Raw genomic sequence first — 23150 nt, 5'->3', positions numbered from 1 at the left:
CGTCTGACTTTGGCTCAGGTCGTGATCTCGCGGCCCGTGAGTTCGAGCCCGCGTCGGGCTCTGTGCTGACAGCTCGGAGCCTGGAGCCTGTTTCGGATTCTGTGTCTCCCTCTCTCTCTGCCCCTCCCATGTTCATGTCTCTCTCTGTCTCAAGAATAAATAAATGTTAAAAAAATAAATAAATAAATAAAAATAAATAAAAGTGATACCTGATTAATATTTAAGAAACCATGTTAGATTAATAGAGACCACAGAAGCATTGAGTTAGCATTTTAATTTTTTCTTTGGTGGAGAAGACACTCATTTTTAATCATACCTTTAAAAATCACTCAATTTTTTTTGCCCTAAATGAAAATTTCTATGTGATAGATTTTCTTGAACAGGGTTTCCTTGCATAGCATGAAATTTGGATACAGACAGTAAAAGAATCGTGAAACCAGTGTGCCTCAGTTTGCATGCAAAGTATTTTTTGCAATAAAAATTAGAATAAATTAAAATATCTTGAAAGCAGCGTAAGGGAATTTGGTGTTAAGCCATTTGTTAGTGATGGCGAATGATTATCTTTTTTTCCTTTTAAGTTTATTTATTTATTGAGAGAGAGAGAGAGAGAGAGAGCGAGAGTACTGGGGGAGGGGCAGAGGGGGGAGAGAGAGAATCCCAAGCAGGCTCCAGGCTATTAACACAGAGCCCAACCCTGACTGGATCATGACCTGAGCTGAAATCAGGAGTTGGATGCTCAACCAACTGAGCCACCCAGGTGCCCCATAATTATCTTTTTTAAAAAATACCTTTCTTAATATTGAGTCCTTATATGGTATGTAATTGACTTAATTTGGTTCCATTTAGTCCAAACATCAATAGAATACGGTTGTTGGTAATTCTCAGAGATCCTTTTGAGACACTGTAAGGTGGGTCAGATTAACTTAATCAGGTTGCAAAATTCTAAGAGCAACATTAATTTCTAGCAATGTTTAACTTTTAAACTCCATGCTGTGCAAGGTTCTAGGCTAGTCTACACTGAACACCAGGAACAAGGCTCTGTAATTGTTGGAAATTGCTTGTGTTTTCCCCCCTTGAAATGAGTCTGCAGTAATTCAGGAGCTTTCCCTGCCTGCTGTGTGTGTTTTTTGTCTGAGCTGGGTGCTGAGTCCTTTTTGTTCTTCAAAACAAAAGCAGGTGGTGTAGCTGTTGAGAATTTAAAAGGAGACCAAAAACACTTGACATAAAAACATCTTAAAGATTAATTAGTAATAACACTTCTGAAGATAAAAGTACTAAGCGAGGGATAAGTATAATAAAGTGAAAACATTCCTTACCTCCTCCATTCCACTAATTTGGTGGCTGGCTGCATGTGTTTGGTGTTCAGGGAAACCCACCTGTAAACCGCCTATTAAAAAGAGGTGTGTAGTGTGGGTGCTGTGACAACATGGAGGGTCTCCTCCTGTCCCCTGGAGCAGGGAGGGAGGTTGAAGAAGCTTTCCCAACAACGGAATGCTCAGGTGAGGCGTTCTGGCCAAGGGGACCACCACAGGTGGAGCTGCTTTAGGGAGGGTGGAAGCTGCAAGTGGTGGGCGGGGCTTGGGGGGGTGGGCATGGAGGTCTGATTGGTGAGGAGGGGAGATGGGGTTCATGAAGCTCCGGGGGGTGAACTGGGAAGTGCAGGCAGTTTTTCCAAGTGCAGGGAGCCCATGGAAGAAGTCTGAGCCACAAGAATAGGTTTGGGCATTAGCCATGATGGCCATTATTATCCCCTCATTAAGGGTGGCAACGATGTGGTCATGAGCATTATTCCTCAGGACAGATCCCAGGGTCCTCACCTGCCACCCCGGGGAGGAGTGTTTATACAGGACCAGTAGGGAAGGGGAGAGCCCTCAGAGCCCTGGTGTCTGTAGTTCAAGTAGGGAGAAGATGTCTAGGAGAGGGGGCAGCCTTATGTGCTCTGAGGTAGTCTAAGGATGATGGAAGGATTGAGAAATGTCTCTGAGACATTTTAAATCCACTCAAGAAAAGGTTAAAAAGAAACCGAATAAACTAGTAACCATGGAATGATTTGAAAAGGCTGTCAAAGGCGTTATCTATCCTGAAGGCATCTTAAGTTATGGATAATTAATTTCCCCCCTCCTGAGGGTCCACAGCCAGAGAGGGACTGCTTCCTGGCATATTCTGACAAGCAGCAGAATCCTAAAGCCAAAATGAGACGATGTGTTTATTTGAGATACATAGTGGAGAACAGGATCCATGGGGTTTGGCATCTGCTGGTTGGTCCACAATGCTGGGTGTCCAAGCTGACCACTGACCCGGATGTTCCTGGGTCTTCTGGGTGGGGGCCACCTCATGGTAGTGGGGGGGGGCACATGGTGTGGGGGGCAAAGAGTTCAGCAAAGGTTTGGAAATCTTTTCCCTCCTTTTTTAGAAAACAAGGTAGGAAGGAACATAGATGCATGGAAAAATAAACGATTATGTCACCATTTGAACAATATTTTGGCATCTTCGGACCGTCTATTTATTCTACGTGGTTCTTAGTAGTGGAAGTCATACTGCATGTGTATTTTCTCATCTGAAATGGTCATAATTGCATTACCATGTTACAATGTATTTTCATAGTTATATTTTTAATTGAGATATAATTGACATGTAACAGTATTATTTAGTAACATAACAATATGTAATATGTTAGTACATATTACATAATATGTATTTATATATATACTATATATAAATACACTATATACACTATATATATACTATATATAAATACCCATAATATATAATATATGTTACGTAACTCTGGTTACCATCGATTACATCACATACTTACACTGTGTGTATGATAAGAACTTTGAAGATTCACTCTTAGCAACTTTCACTTATGCAATGTTATATTATTAACTGTAGTCACCATGCTCTAAATGACATCCCCCGGACTTTTTTATTTTGACTACCTTCACCCATTTCACCAATACCTACATGTTCACCTCTGGCAACCGGTAATGTATTCTCTGTATCTATCAACTTTGGTTTCTTGTTTTGTTCTGACATTCCACGTATAAGTGAGATCATGCCGTGTTTGTCTTTGACTTATTTCATTTAGCATAATGCCCTCAGAGTCCATCCATGTTACCTCAAGTGACAGGATTTCCTTTTTTTTTTTTTTTTTTTGTTTCTTTTTATGTTTCTTTTTATGGCTGAATAATATTCCACGCATCCAGTGATGGACACTTGAGTTGTGTCTGTGTCCTGGCTATTGTCAGTAATGCTGCAGTGAACCTGAGAATGTGTATCTCTTCCAGTTAGCGTTTTTGTTTCCTTGAGATGAATACCCAGAAATGGAGTTGCTAGATCATATGGTATTTCTATTTTTAATTTTTTGAGGAACGTCTTACTGGTTTCCGTAGTGGCTGCACCACTTTACATTCCCAGCAACAGTACATGATGGTTCCCTTTTCTCCACATGCTTGCCGACACTTGTTATTTTCTTCTCTGTTTGATAAAAGTCACAGTGATATTTAATGGCTTTGCGATTTCATTGAATGGCTGTATGATAATTTATAGAACAGTTCCCCCATTATAGGATATTTTGATATTTCCCTCCCCCCTTTTTAGTATAAATAAAGCCATGATTTGTGAAGGTGACTTTCCTGTGTATAAATGTGTATCTTGAGGATAATGCTCAAAAGTAAGATCACATGGTCCAAAGGTAAAAAACATTATTTTTTTTAATGAATAAGGAATGTAGCATGGATTTATTTTAATTTCTCCCATTTCTTGCATTTTTGCCACTTTTAGTTATTTATTGCTGTCTTATGTATTAGTTGCTTCCTCCTTTCGGAGGGGAATGTGCTTTTACGTAATCAGTGAAATGTGATTTTGGGAAGTTAAGTCCTATTCTGTAAATATTTGTTAAACCCTACTACGTACCGGAGGATGACCATAAGAAGGTGCCTCAGAGTAGGTACTAACCTTAATGCCTTTCCCAGCTCACAGAATCACCATTCCCGGGATGGGGAGGGTCTTTGTCTTTGCTCTCTCTCTTTCCCCAGCGTGTAAGAACACCTGGCACTGAGGAGGTGTTCACCATTTGGGGAGTGACTACATAAGAGCCAAACAGGAATGCGTAGGGGCACCTGGGTGGCTCAGTCGGTTGAGCGTCCGACTTCGGCTCAGGTCATGATCTCACGGTGTGTGAGTTCAAGCCCCGCGTCGGGCTCTGTGCTGACAGCTCAGAGCCTGGAGCCTGTTTCAGATTCTGTGTCTCCCTCTGTCTCTGACCCTTCCCCGTTCATGCTCTGTCTCTCTCTGTCTCAAAAATAAAATAAAAATATAAAACAAACAAGCAGGAATGCGTAAACAATATTAGAACCACTCATTCATGCAGAAGGTTTCCTTATGAAGTAATCCTCTGTTCCGTGATGTCACATGGGCGCTCGTGGTCTGGTAGTATGTTTCAAAGTCAGCCATGGCAGGACGTCACTGTTGCAGCTGGGGCTGATTTGTGCACATTTACTGGGCACCAGCTGTGTACACATGATGACCCACCCTCTGGGTGTCTATGATCAAGGAGGCAGGCCAGCCGACCGGAAACTGGAATATGAGAGAGACGTGGTAAGTGCTGAGAGATGATGGACTTCCAGGTGAGGTTAAGCCATGGCTTCGGCCCGTTATTTAACTTCTCTGGGTTTTGGTTTCATAGAGATTTAAATTATTTTTTTTTTCAATGTTTATTTATTTTTGGGACAGAGAGAGACAGAGCATGAAGGGGGGAGGGGCAGAGAGAGAGGGAGACACAGAATGGGAAACAGGCTCCAGGCTCTGAGCCATCAGCCCAGAGCCTGACGCGGGGCTCGAACTCACGGACCGCGAGATCCTGACCTGGCTGAAGTCGGACGCTTAACCGACTGCGCCACCCAGGCGCCCCCATAGAGATTTAAAGAAAGAGGTTGCACCGAGCCCTGGGATCTCTTTCAGGCCTGCAGTTCTCTGATTCTCCTGCCTGGCTTTTCCTCAAACAAAGGTTGAGGACATACTGTTTATCCAAACACAAGCATAGTTGAACTCCAGACCCCACAAGAGGTATTCCAGAATTAAAGAGAGGCATAGGATCCTTTTTCACTTACGTTTTAGTAGGACTTAATCCTTTAAAAGTGTGCATTTTGTGGTCTTCGTGAGCTGTAATTCAGATTTCTTAGTATGCTTGAAAATACTGGTTAAATATTAAAATTCTATTCGTTGGAATCCTTGAATGTCATGAAGTTAAATATTGACCTATTTTCTTCTTCTTTCCCTTACAGCTGTTTGGGGCAACTTCGTTAACATGAGGTAACTGTTTTTAATAACTTGGATGCTGTTGGTGGGGTTTTGTAGATGCATTTCAGTCATTACATGTCATGGGTTAATTGAAGAATATTTAAAGAACGAAACTGGGTCTTTTTGCTATCCGCACACCTGAGCTATGTCTTTCTCCTTACGTTCTCGAGGAATACATCTGATTTTGCTACTTACCCATTTTTACTGGTTGGCTCCCTTGCATTGCCCACCTCAGGGTCCCTTCCCTCCTTTGGTACGCAGTAAGGGGCTGACCCTAGCTTTTACACTGCTGAAATGTAAGGTGTGTTTCAGGGTGACTCAAGCAGGCACACAGGGGGCGCGCTTTTCCAAAGCCTTTTGAAAAAGAGACTGTCTTAGGGAAACCACGGCTGGCCCCTGGCCCTGGGAGCAGACCGTGAAGGCTGAGGTCATCTGTTTACCTCAGGATTAGGCCCAGGGAGCCTTCCGACTGAGTGTGCATTATTTGTTCTTCATGATAAATGCGGAAGGGGCACTCAGAAGAGTAAAATCTTTGTGTTTATGTTCTAAAAAAAAAATAATAATAATAACAGGCGTTCATCATAAAAACAAATTTGGCACTGCTAGTACAGTTTTACGTTTGAAGCAAAACTTGCTCCACTCCACTATCTACATCTTGGTGGTAAAAATAAAAGAGCCGCAGCCACGGTTGTGGTGCTCGTGGTGAGTTTGGAAGTTGAATGTCCCTGCAGGAGGCCACTAGGGTAAAGGGTTGCTGTGTCCCCACCAGGCTTTTCATATTGAGTAGATTTTGCAAGGCCGGTGGGGCCGCGTTGATCTGATTCCCACCGCTAGGTCATGAGTATCTCCTGACAAAGGCTTCTTTCTGTGTGTGACTAGGAGGGGTGCTCAGATCCCATTTAAAAGAACTCTGTTTTTTCACTTGGAAAAGCTCCATTTTGCATTAAAGCCCCAGGAAAACCCAGCCGAGAGACTTGGACTCCTATAGACACGCTTCCTGCCTCTAATTTATAATCCCACGTTGGGTGTAACATGCAAGTGAGATTATTTTAGTTGAATAGAAATAACCCTTCTGCGGTAGAGGTGAGGGGGTGAGATGAACTTGAGGTTTCCTCTCCTCCGCTGTCTTCTGTTCCTCTGGTGTACCCCCTTCTGGAGGGAACTGGAGCCCGGGACCGATGTTTGGGAAGGGGAGCGGCGAGGTGGTCTGCAGGCGTTGGTGTATGTTGTACTTTGTTCACAAATAAATCTTGAGGTTGCCAAGCCTTTCAGTGGATCTCAGTTTTGTAGCTTTCTACTTAACAGGTCTATGCAGGAAAACGGTGAACTCAAAATCGAGAGCAAGATTGAAGAGGTTAGTTCCTTTCCCGTATTTTGTTTCTGGTTTTTTCTTCATGTTTGTCAATTTCAGCTCCTTCGCTGGTGCTGCTGTCTTTAGTGTGGCAGCTTGCTGCTAATACGTGATTTGGAAAACATCTCCAAAATTTACCCTTATTTAGAGGAGCCTTTCTGTCTGTTATGCTCTGGATGCATCCCTGTGTTAGCGTTTGTCTGTTTTATCAAGGTGTGATGTACTGAATTCCTACTCAGAGGCAAAATGGGTTTAAAAGTTTGTTACGACTTCTCAAGTGACCTTCGAGAATTTCTTAGAGAGGGGGAGGTGAGTACCAGGGGTGCAGGCAAGTGCCAGAGCAGATGTTGAAAGGAAAACCAGCCCAACTCAGATGCTGGGACTCCGGGAACACAGAGGGTTACCACATGCACAGATGGGGGAAGTTACACACCCACCTCTGAGAAAGCTAGCTCCTCTGGTGGATTTATACACCTTCTGTTTGAAAATAATCGCTTATGCTTTTAGTCAAATAATTGTAGACATAGGTATGCTAGTGTGACGTGGGCTGTGGGAGGGGATGGAGAGTCCCTCATTTTGGTTCGAAGCCAAATGTCACAGTCCTGGAGAAGCCCTTGGATTGAGCTCCCTGTGTTAAAACACAGCATTGTGGGTCGGCTCACAGCCTGCCATTCATTCATGTGCTGAGCAGATGACATGGCGATTATGTGCAGAAACAAGAGGTTAAGCTTTTAGGGGAGGGCAACGTTTAGGGGATTCTTTAGTTCCTAAAAAGAACGGGTGGTGGTGATCTGTCTGTTTTTTGTGAGCCTCAACCACTTTGCTCATTAGTAAGGAAAGTAAAAAGTTAATTTTCTGAGAGAGACTTAAGCGTCTCTGGAGTAAGAGTTCCAACATACAGTTTATCATCTCGATTCTTAACATGTGATTCAAGTGATGTAACTTAATTTCAAACTGGAAGTGGATAGTAGAAGAAATTAAAATCTGATTTGTGTTACATCATGTCTGTGTGGAACATCAAAGAGGGATGGTGGAGAACTCTCTTTGCTTCAAAAGTAATTTTGGCTATTTTTGTTTTAGATTGTTGAACCACTAAGAGAGAAAATCAGAGATTTGGAGAAAAGGTATGTGCACGTTTTTAAGGAAAATCCTTCTATTTACTGACTTTAGAAGGTCAGCATCTGATATAAGCTCATCTCACCTCTGTCATTATTTTTTTAACCATGTAATTCTATAATATGAGAGGTGTTAGGTGCTTTCAACATAAGAACTTTTTTCTGTGAGAAGGTAGATGTTTACTGTCAAATTTGATGCAGTGTTTTTAAAGCTTTATCTTCCTTTATTTTGCTTTTTACAAACTATTTCTGATGAAAGCTATGGATTCTCTCTAGGAAAAAAAACTTATTTATTTCAATAAAGTTAATTGTTTCAGGAGTCTTCCTGAAGCTCAACCACACAGATCCTACACTAAAAGTCGTTCCTCTGTTATCCCATCAGTTTGATTTCTACAAACTCTCATATCTAAACAAATAACCACATAAATGTTTTGGTTTTGGTTTTTAATCCCGATTTGAATATAATACTCAAATATTCCAAACATTTGAAGAAGATAGGATCTAGGTGTGTTGAAATCTTCCTTTTCTGAACCCCGTGAATTTCTCAGTTCCTGAAAATTCGTGGCATACAAGTTGAGGCTAGGCCTTACCTTCTTTTAAGTTATGCAAGGCGATCAGATGGTTTCTAGCATATACTGATTAATCTGAGGGAATTCCAAAAGAAGAAAAAAAAACCCAAAAAACTGGAGGGTCTAAAACCCAGTACTATATGTAAGTACTGTAAGAAATTAGGGGTCACTTATTTGCTTGTCACCATACCTCAGGAAGCTTCCAGAATTTAGTCCAGGTGAAGTGGCTGGGAGGGAAGCATTGTATAATATGGTGGGAACTTACTTGAATCAGATTCCAGAGCAAGTTGCTCCTCACCCTTTGTCTTGGTGTTTTCCCCGACTCTCCTCCTGCTGTGTGTAGTTCTATTGTACCCACATTCCCTCTCTCTCCAAAACATTGGAGCTCGGGGCACTGGAACTTTTCCCTTGAGTTTATCTGGAAAACTGTGCATCCAGCATAACAGTTGGGTTTTTAGAGGTTTAAAACAGAAAAATGAAAACCCTCATTAAAGTTGACGTTATTTTTTTTTTCCTTACCTTGGCATGGGTTTGGATGATGTGTATCAGTATTGTATGAGCCTTTATCAAGCCCAGATTCATAAAAGAAGAAATGGAGAGCAATTTTTTCTTTGATTTCGGTGTCTGCGATAAATGATCGCAGAGAAATAAGGGTGAAGAATCATCAAACTAAATATGTTCATCATTTTCTTCTTTGTCCTCAATTGATAGTTTATATGCAGTCATACAGACTATTAATTTCAACTCTTGCTGTACTAAAAGTTGTTATTTTTTAGCAGATTGAGTTAGTAATATAAAGTTGTTATTTGTTCTTTAAATTTTTCTTGCTGTGATTTGGGCTGAAATTATGCTGCTGGTAACATTTCACTGGATGGGAGCCAGAAATTCCATCTTTAATAAGACTGGTAGAATTTGAGAGATTTTAGTTGAAACTTAAAAAAAAATTGCTTATGGTAAGAAATAACCAACCAGGTTTTATGTTGGCCAAAAAAAAAAAAAAAAAAAAGGCCTGCCAGTGATTATTTTCTTTAGAGAGTAATATTCATTTATGAAAAGTGAATCAATTGTATAACACTTCCCTAAAGCAATGGCTTACACACAAGATCTCTTGAAATAGGAGAATTTTATGATTCCTTTTGATATTTTTGTGACAATATTTGTGCTTTTTAAACAGGAAAGAGAAGCACAAGTCTGAATGTAATTTTGAAGAAAGTACCAGTAACTCATTCTTGTCAAGCTGTGAGAGCTCCCTTTAGGATGGGTGTAGAGGTCAAGCATTTGCCTCTTGGGGCTGCTTTACTAGTTATTCATCCTCAACTGGTTCTGTTCTCCAGTTTGGTGATCAAGTCAGGCGACAGATGAGCCCGAGTTGTTGTGTGTGTTAGAAAGTCAAGTATGGACAAGACTTTGTGGTAGAAATCGATGGAGCTCTGTCGGGTTTTACTTTTCTTGACTGATTTATATGATAAGAATGATCAAACACCCATCTTGACGTGAGCAAGATAAGAATATAACTGGACTACATTGTGTTGATGTGCTTGTCACCTGGGGGCAAAGTGGCCCCCAAGATATTTAAGGATATTTTTGAAAGGTAAAGATTATATTCATACAAGGAAAGAAATGGGGACAGTGCCCTTTGAGAAGCCTGAGTAAGTGGGTTGTGTGAGTTTTTTCTCTTCTTTACAGCACCCCCCTCCCATTTCTTAAGAGTTTGATTGCCTGCCGTTTGTTTAATTTCATCTCCATATCTTTATATTTTCTGTGAATAGATAGCAAGTCATGATGAGAACTTAAATTCTAGGTAAAAACACTTCTTACTACTGCTACTTTAATGAACAGTAAGGGTCTGGAATGGCATAGAATAATTTCTAAAGGATTAATTTTGGGGGGTAAGAAAAGTTCCATTATTCAATTCGTGCTACATTCTGCCTCCCTTGCTTGCTTGTCTCTCTCATACTCAAATGCCGACTGCAGGCTTCATGTGGGCAGGGCCTTGACCCTCTATGTTGTTTGCTTCTGTATCCTTAGCATGTGGCACAAAATCGGTGCTCATTAAAAAGTTCCCAAATGAATGTATGGATGAGCCAGTATGCTACTACATAGGGTTTTAACCTACTTCGTGCCTTTAAAGAAGCCTATGCCTCTTCCTTGCCCACTTTGTTCCAGTGCTTGGCAAGTACAGCAGGGGAGGGCTGAATGATGTGCTGAAGGAGTGGCCCAGCTAGCACCACATCAGAACCACCTCACACTGTCACCACAGAGTTACCACGCAGTCACCTCAAGCGGTGACCTCACAGTTCCCAAGCAGTCTCCTCACGCAGTCACGGGTTACCACGTGGTCACCCCCGGAGTCACTGCCTCAGAGTTCCCACACAGTCACCTCATGCTGTCACAGAGTTACCATGGGGTCACCTCACACAGTCACCTCAGAGTTGCCATGCAGTCACCTCACGCGACCACCTCAGGGTTGCCGCTCAGTCCCCTCATGCAGTCCCATAACTCTGTCACCTGTGGCTGCAGGAAGGCAAACAGGGTGAAGTGCGGACTGAGGAGGACCCTGAAGGAGCTTTCCCCCTGCTCTTGCTTCTGGCTTTGTGTGCCTGGCTTCTAAAAGGAAGAAATGAGGGTTGTGAGAATTTTTCCAACACTTTAATCACTTGATCATACATATGAAATCTGAAACTTGGTTGCTACATGTTGAAGAAAAACAGCAAGAAGCCCAGCCAATGTCTTTTTTTTTTTTTTTTTTTTTTTTTTTTTAAGTTTTAGCACACACTGTTTGAAGTAGGTTTATCAGTCTGTACTTCACATGTGACCTTGTGTCAGGCAGTTAATGTTTTTGCTTCAGTTTTATTTTTTAAGTATATTTCCTGTAAGAAAACTGTTTGCTGTTTTCTTTCCAGTACAAGTGGGCCACAGTGGGCAGGTAGGCAGAGGGTCGGCCTGGAAGGAGAGAGACAATGCAGATGCACCACGTGGCTGGTTGCAGAATTTGGGACTGAGGCTGAACGGTGGATGTGGGGCGCTCAGAGAAGAGAGGGGACATCGGGCCCATGTGAGGGGTGCACGCAGGCAGTGCTGTCGTTTGCTTGGCCCCCCTCCAGCTGACTGATAATGGAAGTACTTGGAATGACAAGAAGTGTCACTTTGCCAACAAGACATCTGTCAGGCTCCCTGAGGGCTGCCAGTGTTCTAGCAGGCGGAGCTTGCCCTGTTCCACGGCTGCCGTGATAACATTCACTCAGCCCGCACCGTGGCGGCCTGTGGTAAAGACAGTCCGTTCCAGGGCAGCCCTCTCGGGGAGGTGCTGTGGTTACCATGGACGGAGCAGAAGGCCCTGATGTGCACAGAGCTCTTGGGGGTCTTGCTCTGGGTCACAGAACTAGTAAGGGAGAAGCCCAAGATTGTCACCAGTTCCCTCAGATGCTCCCACCTGCCTGTGTCTGGTTTTGTAGTCTGCAAGGGGAACTTGACCTTTTGAGAATCTGGAAGCTCTTAATAGGGGAATTCATCTGCATTGTAAGAGAAAGCCCTCCTGCCCCAAGCTCCAATTTAAGCATGTTTCCACTCTTCCAAGAGATGAGAAACACTTGCTTCAAGGTCTTCTGTCTAATGACCTGCCATATTCTGTTCAGTTCAGCGACCATTAAGGAAATGCATTCTGTATCCCAGCTGGGGATATGGAGGGCATGAGACAGTGCCCCTGGCACCTCTCCAATTAAAATAATGACTGCAAAGTTGATTTCTCTGAACTTACTTAAAGCACTTTTGTTCCTAACTGAACCACTTCAAGAATGGATGTTTCAAATCTGCATTTATCAGCTCTCGGTTGATGTTTTATCTGCCACTTGCGTTGCCCTGCCCCGAAACATCAGTGTGGGTTGGGGACCATGGAACCTTTACCGGGGCAAGAGGCATTGGAAGGGTAAAGTGACACTTAAGATGGGTTCAGAGCGGACTGTGGGAGACAGAAAGTGCTGATGCCCAGTCATCTTGTCCGGGGGCACTGGTGTAGAAACGGATGATGCAATAGTGAAATCGGCCAGAATAAGGGAACAGGCTTCGTTTTTTCGTTTCTTACCCTTGCAAGGCACAATCTCCTGCTTTGGATCTGTGACTTCACGAGGCTGCTTTCTTCCTTCTGGACCCCCAGACATCATTGTGAGGACGCTGCTACCTCCCGTGTTTTGTGTTTAGCTCTGGCTCCTCACAGCCTGTGCAGTGACAAATGTTCCCTTCTCAAGCACGGACTCGCGATCCTCAGCTTGATTCTGCCCAAGGAGCAGGTTGCATATTTCTTGAATTCGAACGAGCCGGGAGTTGCTTGGTTCCTGTAGCCTCTTTGGAATGGCTAGAAGGGCTGACAGTGATAATTCCACAATCTAGCCTTTGTTTTGTTGGGACTAGAGAAAATCTTCACAGGAGATGTTTGACTTTTCTAATCTCTTCACGTTCTACAGCTTCACCCAGAAATACCCGCCAGTAAAATTTTTATCCGAAAAGGACCGTAAAAGAATTTTGGTAAGTTTGCACATCTGATTAATATTTGTAATATCCAGACACTTGCTTTTTTTGTTGTTGTTGTTAATGTTTATTCATTTATTTTGAGAGAGAGAGAGGGAGACAGAGAAGGGGGGAAGGGCAGGGAGAGAGGGAGAGAGAGAATCCCAAGCAGGCTCCATGCTGTCGGCGCAGAGTCTGACACGGGGCTCAATCCCATGAACTGTGAGATCATGACCTGAGCTGAGATCAAGAGTTGGACACTTAACCGACTGAGCCACCCAGGCGCCCCAAAACTTGCTTTTTTAAAAAGAGGTATAATTCACATACCGTAGGTCATCCATACCGAGTATGATGTATAGTGTGTTCACAAAGTCACAACAGCATCATATTGTATTTCTAGAATGTTTTCATCACTTCAGAAAGAAGACCCACCCCCATTGCCGGCCATCCTCCTCCCAGCTCCTGGCAAGCACTGAAACTACTTTCTGTCTCTATAGATTTGCTTGTTTTGGACGTTTCCTGTGAATGAAATGATAGACTATGTGGTCTTTACTATCTGACTTCTTAGAGTAATGTTTCTAAGGTTCAGCCACGCTGCAGCACAAATCAGTACTTCATTTCTTTCTGTGGCTGGATAACATTCCATATTATGGGTGTACCACATTTTTGTTTATCCATTTATCAATTGATGGACAGTTGGGGTTGTTTCTACTTTAGGCCATTGTGAATAAAGCTGCTGTGAACCAAAGGTGTATTTAAGTTTTTGTGAAGACCTAGCTTTTCCTTTTTCTTGGGTATATACCTAACGCCATTGGCAGACGAGACTAATCATCTCCCATTGAATAGTCTTGGTACCCTTGTCAAAAACCAACTGACCATAGTGAAAATATTTATTTCCGGACTCTTAGTTCCGTTCCATTGATCCTGTCTGTCCTTAGGCCAGTATTACTGTCTTGGTTACTGTATGTTTATACTAAGTTTTGAAATTGGGAAGTGTGAATCCCCCCACTTTGTCTTCTTTTTTAAGGTAGTTTTGCCCACTCTGGATCCCTTACAGGCCTGGTGAATTTTAGAATTAAATCATCAGTTTCTTCAAAGAAGCCACCTGAGATTTTGATACAGACCGCATCGAATCTATAGATGAATTTGGGCATTATTGCTATCTTAACAATATTGTCTTCCGGATCCCTGAGAACGGTGGGGAGGGGAGGCTTTCTATTTATTCACATCTTCATTAATTTCTTTTAACATACTTTTTGTTTATAGTTTTCATAGTATAAGTTTCACACTTCTTATGTTAAATTTATTCTGAATGAAGTGTTTTATACTTTCTGATGTTGGCATAAATGGAATTGTTTTTTCCAGTTTTCTAATTTGTATTTATTGCAAGTAAATAGAACTATAGTAGATTTTTGAATTTTCTCATATCCTGCAAATTGCTGAAATCATTGGATTCTAATAGTTTTAGGTTCCTGAGGACTTTTCAATATATTGTATAAGATCCTACCGTCTGCAGTTATAGGTGGTTTAACTTCTGCTTTATCAGTATGAATACTTTTTGTTTCACTTCCTTGCCTAATTGTCTTGGCCAGAATCCTTAATACAGTGTTGAACAGAAGTGGGAAGAGCAGACATCCTTGTCTTATTCCTCATCTTAGGGGAAAGTTTTGTCTTTCACCATTAAATATGGTGGTAGCTGAGGGCTTGTCATAGATGTCTTTATCAAGTTGACCAGATTCCCTTCTGCCCATAGTTTGTTCATTTTGCAATTGATCTTGCATATCTGGGATAAATCTCAATTGGTTAATGTATGATCCTTTTTTTTTTTTATTCGATCTGAAGAGAAACCAGAGTATTGATCCTTTTTTTTTTTTTAATGTTTAACATCTATTTATTATTTTTGAGAGACTGAGAGAGACAGAGCATGAGTTGGGAAGGGGCAGAGAGAGAGGGAAACACAGAATCCGCAGCAGGCTCCAGGCTCCGAGCTGTCAGCACAAGAGCCCGATGCGGGGCTCGAGCTCACGAATGATGAGATCATGACCTGAGCTGAAGTCGGTCACTTAACTGACTAAGCAACCCAGGTGCCCCTGTATGATCCTTTTTATATATTGGTAGATTTCATTTGCTAGCATTTTGTTGAGGATTTTTATGCCTGTATTTGTAACACATTTTGGTCTGTAATTTTCCTTTTTTTATGATGTCTTTAGCTGGTTTTGGTACTAGGGTAATACTGACCTCATAGGATAGGTAGAGAAATGTTCCCTCCTCTTCTGTTTTTTGAGATGCTTTTGTGAATATTTGGTATTAATTCTCATTGAAGTGTTTGGTGAATTTCACCACAGAAGTTATCTGGGCTTTTTTGTTGTTAATTTTTTTTTTTTTTAACATTTTTAATTCAATCTCTTTCTATAGACCTGTTCAGATTCTCCATTTTTTCTTGAGTTAGTTGTGGTTGTTTGTATCTCTTTAGAAATTTCATTGCTTTAGCTGACTACCCTAAGTGCTGTTTCTTTGTTTCACCGATTTCAAAATACTTTCTAATTTTCCTTGTAACTTATTCTTTGATCCATTAATTATCTAGGAGTGTGCTGTTTAAATTCTGTGTACTTGTGCATTTCTCAGATTTCTTTGTTTTTGAGATCTAATTTCACTCCATTAGAGTCAGAGAACTTACTTTGTATGATTCAAATCCTTGCCTTTTAAATTTATTGAGGCTTGTGTTATGGCCTAAAATATGGTCTGTCCTGGAGAATATTTCATGTACTCTTTTTTCTTTTTAAGATTTTAAGTAATCTCTACACCCAGTGTCGGGGCTCAAACTCATAATCCAGAGATCAAGAGTTACATGCTTTGCCCACTGAGCCAGCCCAGCGTCCCTCATATACTCTTAAAAGGACTGTTGTTGTTGAGTGTTCTACGGATAAAGATATCTGTTAGGTCTAGGTCTAGCAGGTTTTCAGTGTTTTGCAAGTCTTTTTATTTCCTTGCTAATCTTCTGTGTAGTTCTGTTTATTATTGGGAGTTGTTAAAATCTCTATTTCTTCCTTTAATTCTTTCAACTTTTGCTTTGTATATTCTGAGTCTTTGTTGTTAGGTACCTAAGTGTTTATAATTATTACATTCACTTGATGGATTTTATCATTATAGAATGCCCCTCTGTATCTCTTAACATTTTTTGTTTTGAAGTTTATTTTGTCTGATACCATCAAAGCCACTCCAACTTTCTTATTATTTTTCTATGCTGTGTTTTGTATCTTTTTACATTCAGCACATTGTATCTTTGGGTCTTCAGTGTATTACCTTAAGACTTCATATAGTTGGATCCTGGTTTGTTTTGTTTTTCTCCCATTTGACAATCTCTGCCTTTTGGGTGTTTGCTGAATCCATTCACACTTAATGTTATTACTGACATGGTTGGAGTTACAACACATTTTCCTTTGTGTTTCTTGTATGCCTCATATCTTTGTTTCTCTCATTTTCCATTCTTTTCTTTTGCATTAAGTAAATGTTTTCTTATGTATAATTTGAATTTCTTTAATTATTTTTTATGTATTTTAAAAATTCATTGTTACTACTTACTCTAGTGCTTACCGTGTACATCTTAACTTATGATACTCTACTTCAGATTTACCCTGAGATGTAGACTTCAGATCCAGTGAGATGTCGACCTGCCACTCCTACGTACTTTACTACCTTTACCCCTCCTTGTGATATTATTTCTATCCATTTTATGTATTACTTCAGTTCATGTTACAAACCCCATAATACATTGTTATAATTATTTTATATTTATATAGTTTTATATCTTTTAAATAAGCTGAGTGAATGAAGGAGAGTAAAGAGACATTTGCAGAATTTGTTACATTAACCTTTTAATTACCTTGTCTGGTTTCCTTCATTTGTTCCTGTGGGTTTGAGTAAACTTTTGGTGTCATTGCCTTACTGCAATACAACTTGGCTCCCACCTACCCTCTTCATTCTGTTGTCAGATAGATTTCTATATTTTACAGGGCAAGTAATACAGTAATTCACGTTATTATTTTTTACAGTTGTTTTGCTGTGGTGGTGGTAAAATACACATAACACGTTTTTTCATTTTCACCATTTTTTTTTTTTTTGAGAGAGAAAGCATGCTTGCAAGTGGGGGGGGGCACAGAGAGAGGGAGAGAGAGAATCTTAAGCAGGCTCCACAACTGGAACAGAGCCTGTTGCAGGGCTTGATCCCATGGGCCTGCGATCATGACCCAAGTTGAAATCAAAGAGTCAGCTGCTTAACCTACTGAGCCACCCAAGGTGCCCCACATTTTAGCCATTTTAAGTATATAGTTCTGTGGCTTTAAGTACATTCACATTGTTGTGCTGTACAATTTAGTCTTTAAATCAATTAAGAGTAGAATGGAAATAGTGCAATTACATTGTCTTTTATAATTACTAATTATTTGTTCCTTCCCCCTTTTGTTTCCTCTGTGGGAAATGCTCTCTGGGATCATTTGCTTTCAGCCTGAAGAACATCCTTTAGTATTTCTTGAATGGCAGGGCTGCTAGCAATGAATACTCTCATTTTTTGTTTATTTATTTATTTTTATTTTTAGAAGTTTTAGTAGTACATAAAATTCTTGGCGGGCAGTTTTCTCTCTGCACATTGAATATGTTGGTGACCCTACTGCTTCCTCTATTATTTGTGATGGAGAGTCAGCTGTTAATCATGTTGGGGGTTTCCTTGTACTTGAGTCCTTTCCTTTGTCTCCTGTTTACTTTCCAAAGGCTGCTGTCACAGTTACAAGCTCAGTAGCTTAAAACAAGCAAAATTGAATCTCTCCCAGTAGTGGAAGCTAGAATTCTAATGTGAGGGTATTGGCAGGGCCGTGCTATCTCAGAAGTTTCTAGGAGGAAATCTGTTTTATGCCATTCTCTTAGCTTCTGATGTTGCTGCCGTCCTTGATTCCTTGATTTGTAGATACATCTCCCCAGTCTTGGCCTCCATCATCACATGGTGCTCTCCCTGTGTGTCTCATACTGGATTCAAGGTTTACTCTACTCCAGTATGACTTTATCTCAAACTGATGACACCTGCGATCACCCAACTTCCAAATAAGGTCCTGTGCTGAGATTCCAAGAAGGATATAACTTTTGTAGGACAGTATTTTAACCCAGTACAACTGCTTCCAAAACTTTATCTTTGTCTCTGATTTTCAGCGTTTTTAGTGTGATATGGATTCATGCTTCATATTTGCATTTATCCTACTTGGAGTTTGTTCAGCTTCTTGAATGTATAGATTCATGTGTTTCATGGGATTGGAGAACTTTTCAGCCATTATTTCTTCAAATAATTTTTCGGTTCCTCTCTTTCTTCCTTTCTGGTGCTCCCCTTACATGCCTGTTGGTGAGTTTATTGGCGTCTCAGACTGGGATGAGGCTATTCACTTTCCTTTCGTTTTTCTCTCTGCCCTTCAGGTTGCATAAACTCTCTTGATGTATCTTCAGGTTTGCTGATTCTTTCTTCTGCCAGATCCAGTCAGTTGTTGAATCTCTCTAGTGAATTTTCCTATATTTGTCAACCCCCAAATTTCCATTTGTTTCTATTTTATAATTTTTCCCTTTTTAGTCTTTCTTTACTTCTTAAAGCATGGTTTCCTCCCATTTATAATGGCTGATTTGAAGACTCTGGTAAATGTGGTAGCTGGGCCCGCGCACGGATGGGCCTGGTGGTGTTCCCTGTGTCCGGGTCACACATTCCTGTTTCTTTGCCAGTCTCAACATTTTCTATAGAAACCTGGGTATTTTAGGTAGTATATTGTAGCAACTCTGGATACTGTTCTCCCCTTTCCCTAAGCCTTGTTTCATTTTTGCCTGTTTGTTTATCTGTTGAGTATCTTGGCTGGTCTCTTTCAGTGATGTGCGTTCCCTGGAGGGTGAAGCTCTGACGGTCACTGCTCAGAGGCTGCAGGCTTGGGGATGGACACAGTCACCCTGGGATGGCAGTGGTTCTAGCAGGGCTCTTGGTGACCATCTTTTAGCTTGATTTCTCTGTTAAGCTGTCTGCCTTGTGTGGTATCCACACCAACTTTTAGGCTCCAGTAATCTCTAGTTGAGCATACTATGCTTTAATCAGTGCTTTGTGTTATAAATCTTTCCTCAGTCGGATCCAGTTAAATTCTGGCCCCTTTGCAGAGGTAGATTTTTAGGCCGATTGTTAAGCCCAGGAGGGCTCTTAGGTGTGTCTTTCCCTGGTTCTCTGTACTAAACTGGCCAGCCTGTGCTCAAGCTTGTTGTTCCCAGAGAGCTACCAGGCTCCTTTCTGTTGCTTACCACTTCAAATCTCCATTCATTATGCTTGAGATCACCTTTATGCTTGAACTTTCCCACGTTGTCTTTCAAACTTGGTTTATACCTCTGTGGGAGCTTTGGAGCTCTGTGTTTTTAGTGACTGCCTCTGTCCCCAGGGGAAAAATCTCTGAGTCACTGCTGTGGAACTGGAGGAGGGAGTGACATTCTTGCTTACAAGCAGGGGGCAGCCAGGAGCAGTACCCCTGGTCTTCTCGCCTGGCCTCTCTGGACATGGAATCCACTCCTTGACTGAGCTTGGGCAAGGGTGACCATGGTCCCATTATTCATGCGTTCACCGCCTGCCCTGCCTGGGGTAGGTAGAGCTTCTGCCCTGTGAGTGGGAGCTGGAGGAGGAAGGTCTTAACCACTTGGCTCACACCTTAGGAATTTAGCCTGTGCAGCTCACAGCTGGAGGGAATCAGAAAGGCCTGAGCCCTGCCCTTCCAGGTGAGATACCATGATCCTTTGACTGCCAGCTCTGTTGTTTTGGCCACACCTAACACTCACCCACTCTGAACTCTGGGCTTGTAGGGTGGAAGGAGGGAGTGGTCCATGGCTCAAGTGTCACAGATTCTCACTGTTCTTACTGAATTTTTGTAGATTTTCTTGAATAAGCGTTTCTTCATCTGCTGTATGTATACCCTTAGGACAATTTCCAAAGACTTTTAACTGGTTAGGTTTTTGAATTGATCCTCCCCAGTTAGGGTTTTGCTGAGGGACAGGTCTGTGGAGCACCTCACAGTGCCATTCTGTAGGAAATGCTTTATCTGTGACCTCGATATATAAGTGGTTGGTGCACAAGCTTTTCTGTTCTTTTACCCGTTGTTTAGGCTGTAGGACTGCTTGTCCCAAACAGCCAAGTAATACTCCTAAATCATTGTTAAACTACTTATACCACATAATCGCCTTTCTCTTCTGGAAGTTATAGAAGACCTCGTGCCTTTTTAGATGGTTTACATAAATCTCACCCTGAGCAGACTCTAAAGTCTATTGTACTTGCACACCCATCTTTTTGGGTTATTTCTATCGTATCAAAAACGTGTAGGCATTTAAGCATGACTTGAGAAATACATCCATGTCTTCAGCAGCAGAGAAGAGTTAATTTTTCTGATCTCTCTGCTACCACATGTCAGAGCGATCAGAATGTTTATTACCATACACTAGTATATGAACCCTGCACAGCCTTGCAAGGGTTATTATTATTTCCACGTGAGATGATCTCCCTGCTGATGCCGAGAGCCACTTTACATGTAGCCACAATAAATGGACTGAGTGTTCTTCACTCATCTGCTGGCTCATAGGTTAAGCCACATTTCAGAGTCATCTGGTCCCATGTTGTTGCTAAAACCCAAAGCCTTTTCCGTGATGGTTGAAGCCTTAGCACAGAGAAGAGGTTTGTTCAGAAAGGCATTCTTCTTGCTGACTTACTGAGCAGCATGAGTTTGAATGCCACCCTTGAACAGGACCACTTTTCACTGCCTGTGAGCTCCCACCAGAGCAGAAGTACAAGCAGTGGAGATGAGCTGCTAACTGCAGAGCCCTGCAAAGCTGCGTGGAGCACAGTCAATTTCAGCATAAGAGGTCTCCTGTCCTTTCTTCCTACTGTCTTCTTCGATGTTACCTCCTAGTTATTGGGAGGGTAGGCCCGGGTTTGGTAGTTAGTTTTCCTGAGGAAGCTTGTAAGTGATGGGCCTCTGCCAGTCTTGTTTCTGTTTGAAATGCTTGCCTAATGGACTGAAATTGATTAGGGAGAGCCAGCTATGTTACATAAATCTTTAAGTATTTTCTATAGAAAGGAATTCTTCAAGAAAAAACAGTTCAAATGCATTTTAAGGAGGGCTAAGGTGCTTCCAGCAATTTTATGTCACCACTAAAACTAGTAAAATGTTGGAGGCAATTGTGTATAATTTAGTACAGCGCATTTCTGCTTAGCTGAGTCGTCGCTAGGTCATTTTAGGTGCGGAGGTAAAGTTAGCATGGTACAGAACGTCTTAGTTTAAGAAACATTTGTGTATGGATATAGAGTTACATTAAAAGAGGTTAAATTTCTTTTTAAAAAGATGTAATTTTTCTGATTTATGAACTTAAGTGGGAAGCTTGGGAAAATGCAATGAAATGAAGGCAAAATAAAATGGATTTTCATCCCCTGAGTTAAGCACATATAGTGAGTGAGATTTGGAATTTAGTTATCTTTCCCCAAAATTCTCTTTTCAAATCATTGTTCAGGTATACAGGTGAAATACAGGGGTGCTGAAGATAAAACATGAACCAGACAAATCTACAGGTAGTGGAGAGAATATGAAATTAGGAAGGCTGGGCTTATTCTGTCATTACTGATGACCTGGGGATCTTGGTCAGAAATTCAGTTCCTCTGGATGTTTGTTTCTTACCTCAGAAGCAGAAAGGATTTAGGAAGTGGTGCTCTCCATTAAGAATGAATGCGGCTGTGGGGCGGCTGGGTGGCTCAGTCAGTGAAATGTCCAACTTCGGCTCAGGTCAGGATCTTGCAGTCCATGGGTTTGAGTCCCACACTGGGCTCTGCGCTGACAGCTCAGAGCCTGGAGCCTGTTTCGGATTCTGTGTCTCCCTCTCTCTCTGCCCCTCCCCTGCTTGTGCTCTCTCTCTGCCTCTCTCTCTCAAAAGTAAATAAACATAATTTTTTTTTTTAAAATTAATGCAACTGATTGAAAGCTATTCAGCATCAGGATTTTTCAACCATCCACATTCTCAACCATCATACAGCTGACCCTTGAGCAACTCAGGGCCGAGAGGGGCCGACCATCCACCCCCGACACCCCCACAGGCTGTCGAAAATCCACATGTGACTTTTGACTCCTTTTGCTTGCTGTTGACTGGACGCCTTTCCATAACATAAACAGTCGATTAACACTTATCCTGCGTGTTATGTGTATTATGTATTTTGTTCTTAAACTAGGGAAAACAGAATGTTATTAAGAACATCATAAGGAAGAGAAAATATACTCATAGCACTGTACTGTATTTATCAAACAAATCTGTATACAAGTGGACCCGTGCACTTCACACCCTAGTTGTTCAAGGGTCAGCTGTGTCTGTGATTTTCGTCAGAGCAAGTGTAAATGTCTGGTTGGTGCTGGTGGCTGGCATTTCTCCCCTGCACCGTCTCCCAAATCTACCTTCTTCACCCCAGGCAGCTTTGCCCTCACCCGTGGTCAACATTGGAATTACGTGTCCGATCACAGAGGGCTTTGTTGCAAACTAAATGGTTTAAAACCATAGGCCTGGGGGCTTTTGTGCTTTTTTCAGTGAGAGAATTGGTGGGTTTTTTCCTTCTGTTAATTCTTTCAGTTGGGAACAGAGAAGGCAGGGCGGAGAACAGAACAGGGCAGAGAAGATAGTTTGACTTCACGAGTCTGCTTTCTGAGTTTGTTCTTTCTACTCTTTCCTCAAAATACAGTACATGCTCTATCTGGCTCATCCACTTACACCATTGAATTTGAATAAAGTATCTATGACCTCAAGCTGTGTTTTTCAATCGCAATTGCCGCTTCTGGTTTTGGCAGGATGGCATTGCTGGCCCCCTGCCCCCCACAGCTGCATCGTGTCCCTGTAGGCCCGTTGGTGGACCCCACGCAGTGTTTGTGCTCCCGCTCAGACATTGACCAAACAGTGGACCTCAATCACTTAGGGTTTAGGTCTGAAGACAGTAGCTATTGCTTATTCATTTGTTCTCATAAGCAGTTGGGAAGATAATAGTTTTTCTTTTAATGAGTTTTTTGTGTCCAGTTTAAAAGCCACAGAGGTGCCTGGGTGGCTCAGTCAGTTAAGCATCTGATAACTCTTGATTTTAGCTCAGGTCATGATCTCATGGTTCGTGAAATCAAGCCCCGTGTTGGGCTCTGTGCTGACAGTGCAGACCCTGCTTGGGATTCTCTCTCTCCCTCCCTCTCTCTGTGCCCCTCTCCTCGCTCTCTCTCTCAAAATAAATAAACATTTAAA

The 23150-nt window shown here is 41.7% G+C and overlaps 1 protein-coding gene across 2 annotated transcripts in view; it reads left to right on the top strand.

The window, feature by feature from the left end:
• The window catches only part of UXS1 (UDP-glucuronate decarboxylase 1), a 102779-nt gene that overhangs the window by 24563 nt on the left and 55066 nt on the right, over nucleotides 1-23150 (top strand). Inside the window, exons 2-5 of one of the 2 annotated variants that reach the window (XM_040454136.1) lie at nucleotides 5289-5316; nucleotides 6595-6658; nucleotides 7736-7779; nucleotides 12800-12860. In XM_040454136.1, the coding sequence (XP_040310070.1) occupies nucleotides 5289-5316; nucleotides 6595-6658; nucleotides 7736-7779; nucleotides 12800-12860 (197 nt within the window). The remainder of the gene's footprint in view (nucleotides 1-5288; nucleotides 5317-6594; nucleotides 6659-7735; nucleotides 7780-12799; nucleotides 12861-23150) is intronic. The other variant, XM_040454137.1, reaches the window with a different exon arrangement.

This window comes from Herpailurus yagouaroundi, unplaced genomic scaffold, assembly GCF_014898765.1.
Source record: "Herpailurus yagouaroundi ecotype Mexico unplaced genomic scaffold, PumYag 210, whole genome shotgun sequence".
NCBI classification, from domain to species: Eukaryota; Metazoa; Chordata; class Mammalia; order Carnivora; family Felidae; genus Herpailurus; species Herpailurus yagouaroundi.
Note: the sequence above shows the minus strand (reverse complement) of the source record. Positions and strands in the feature narration are given on the sequence as shown.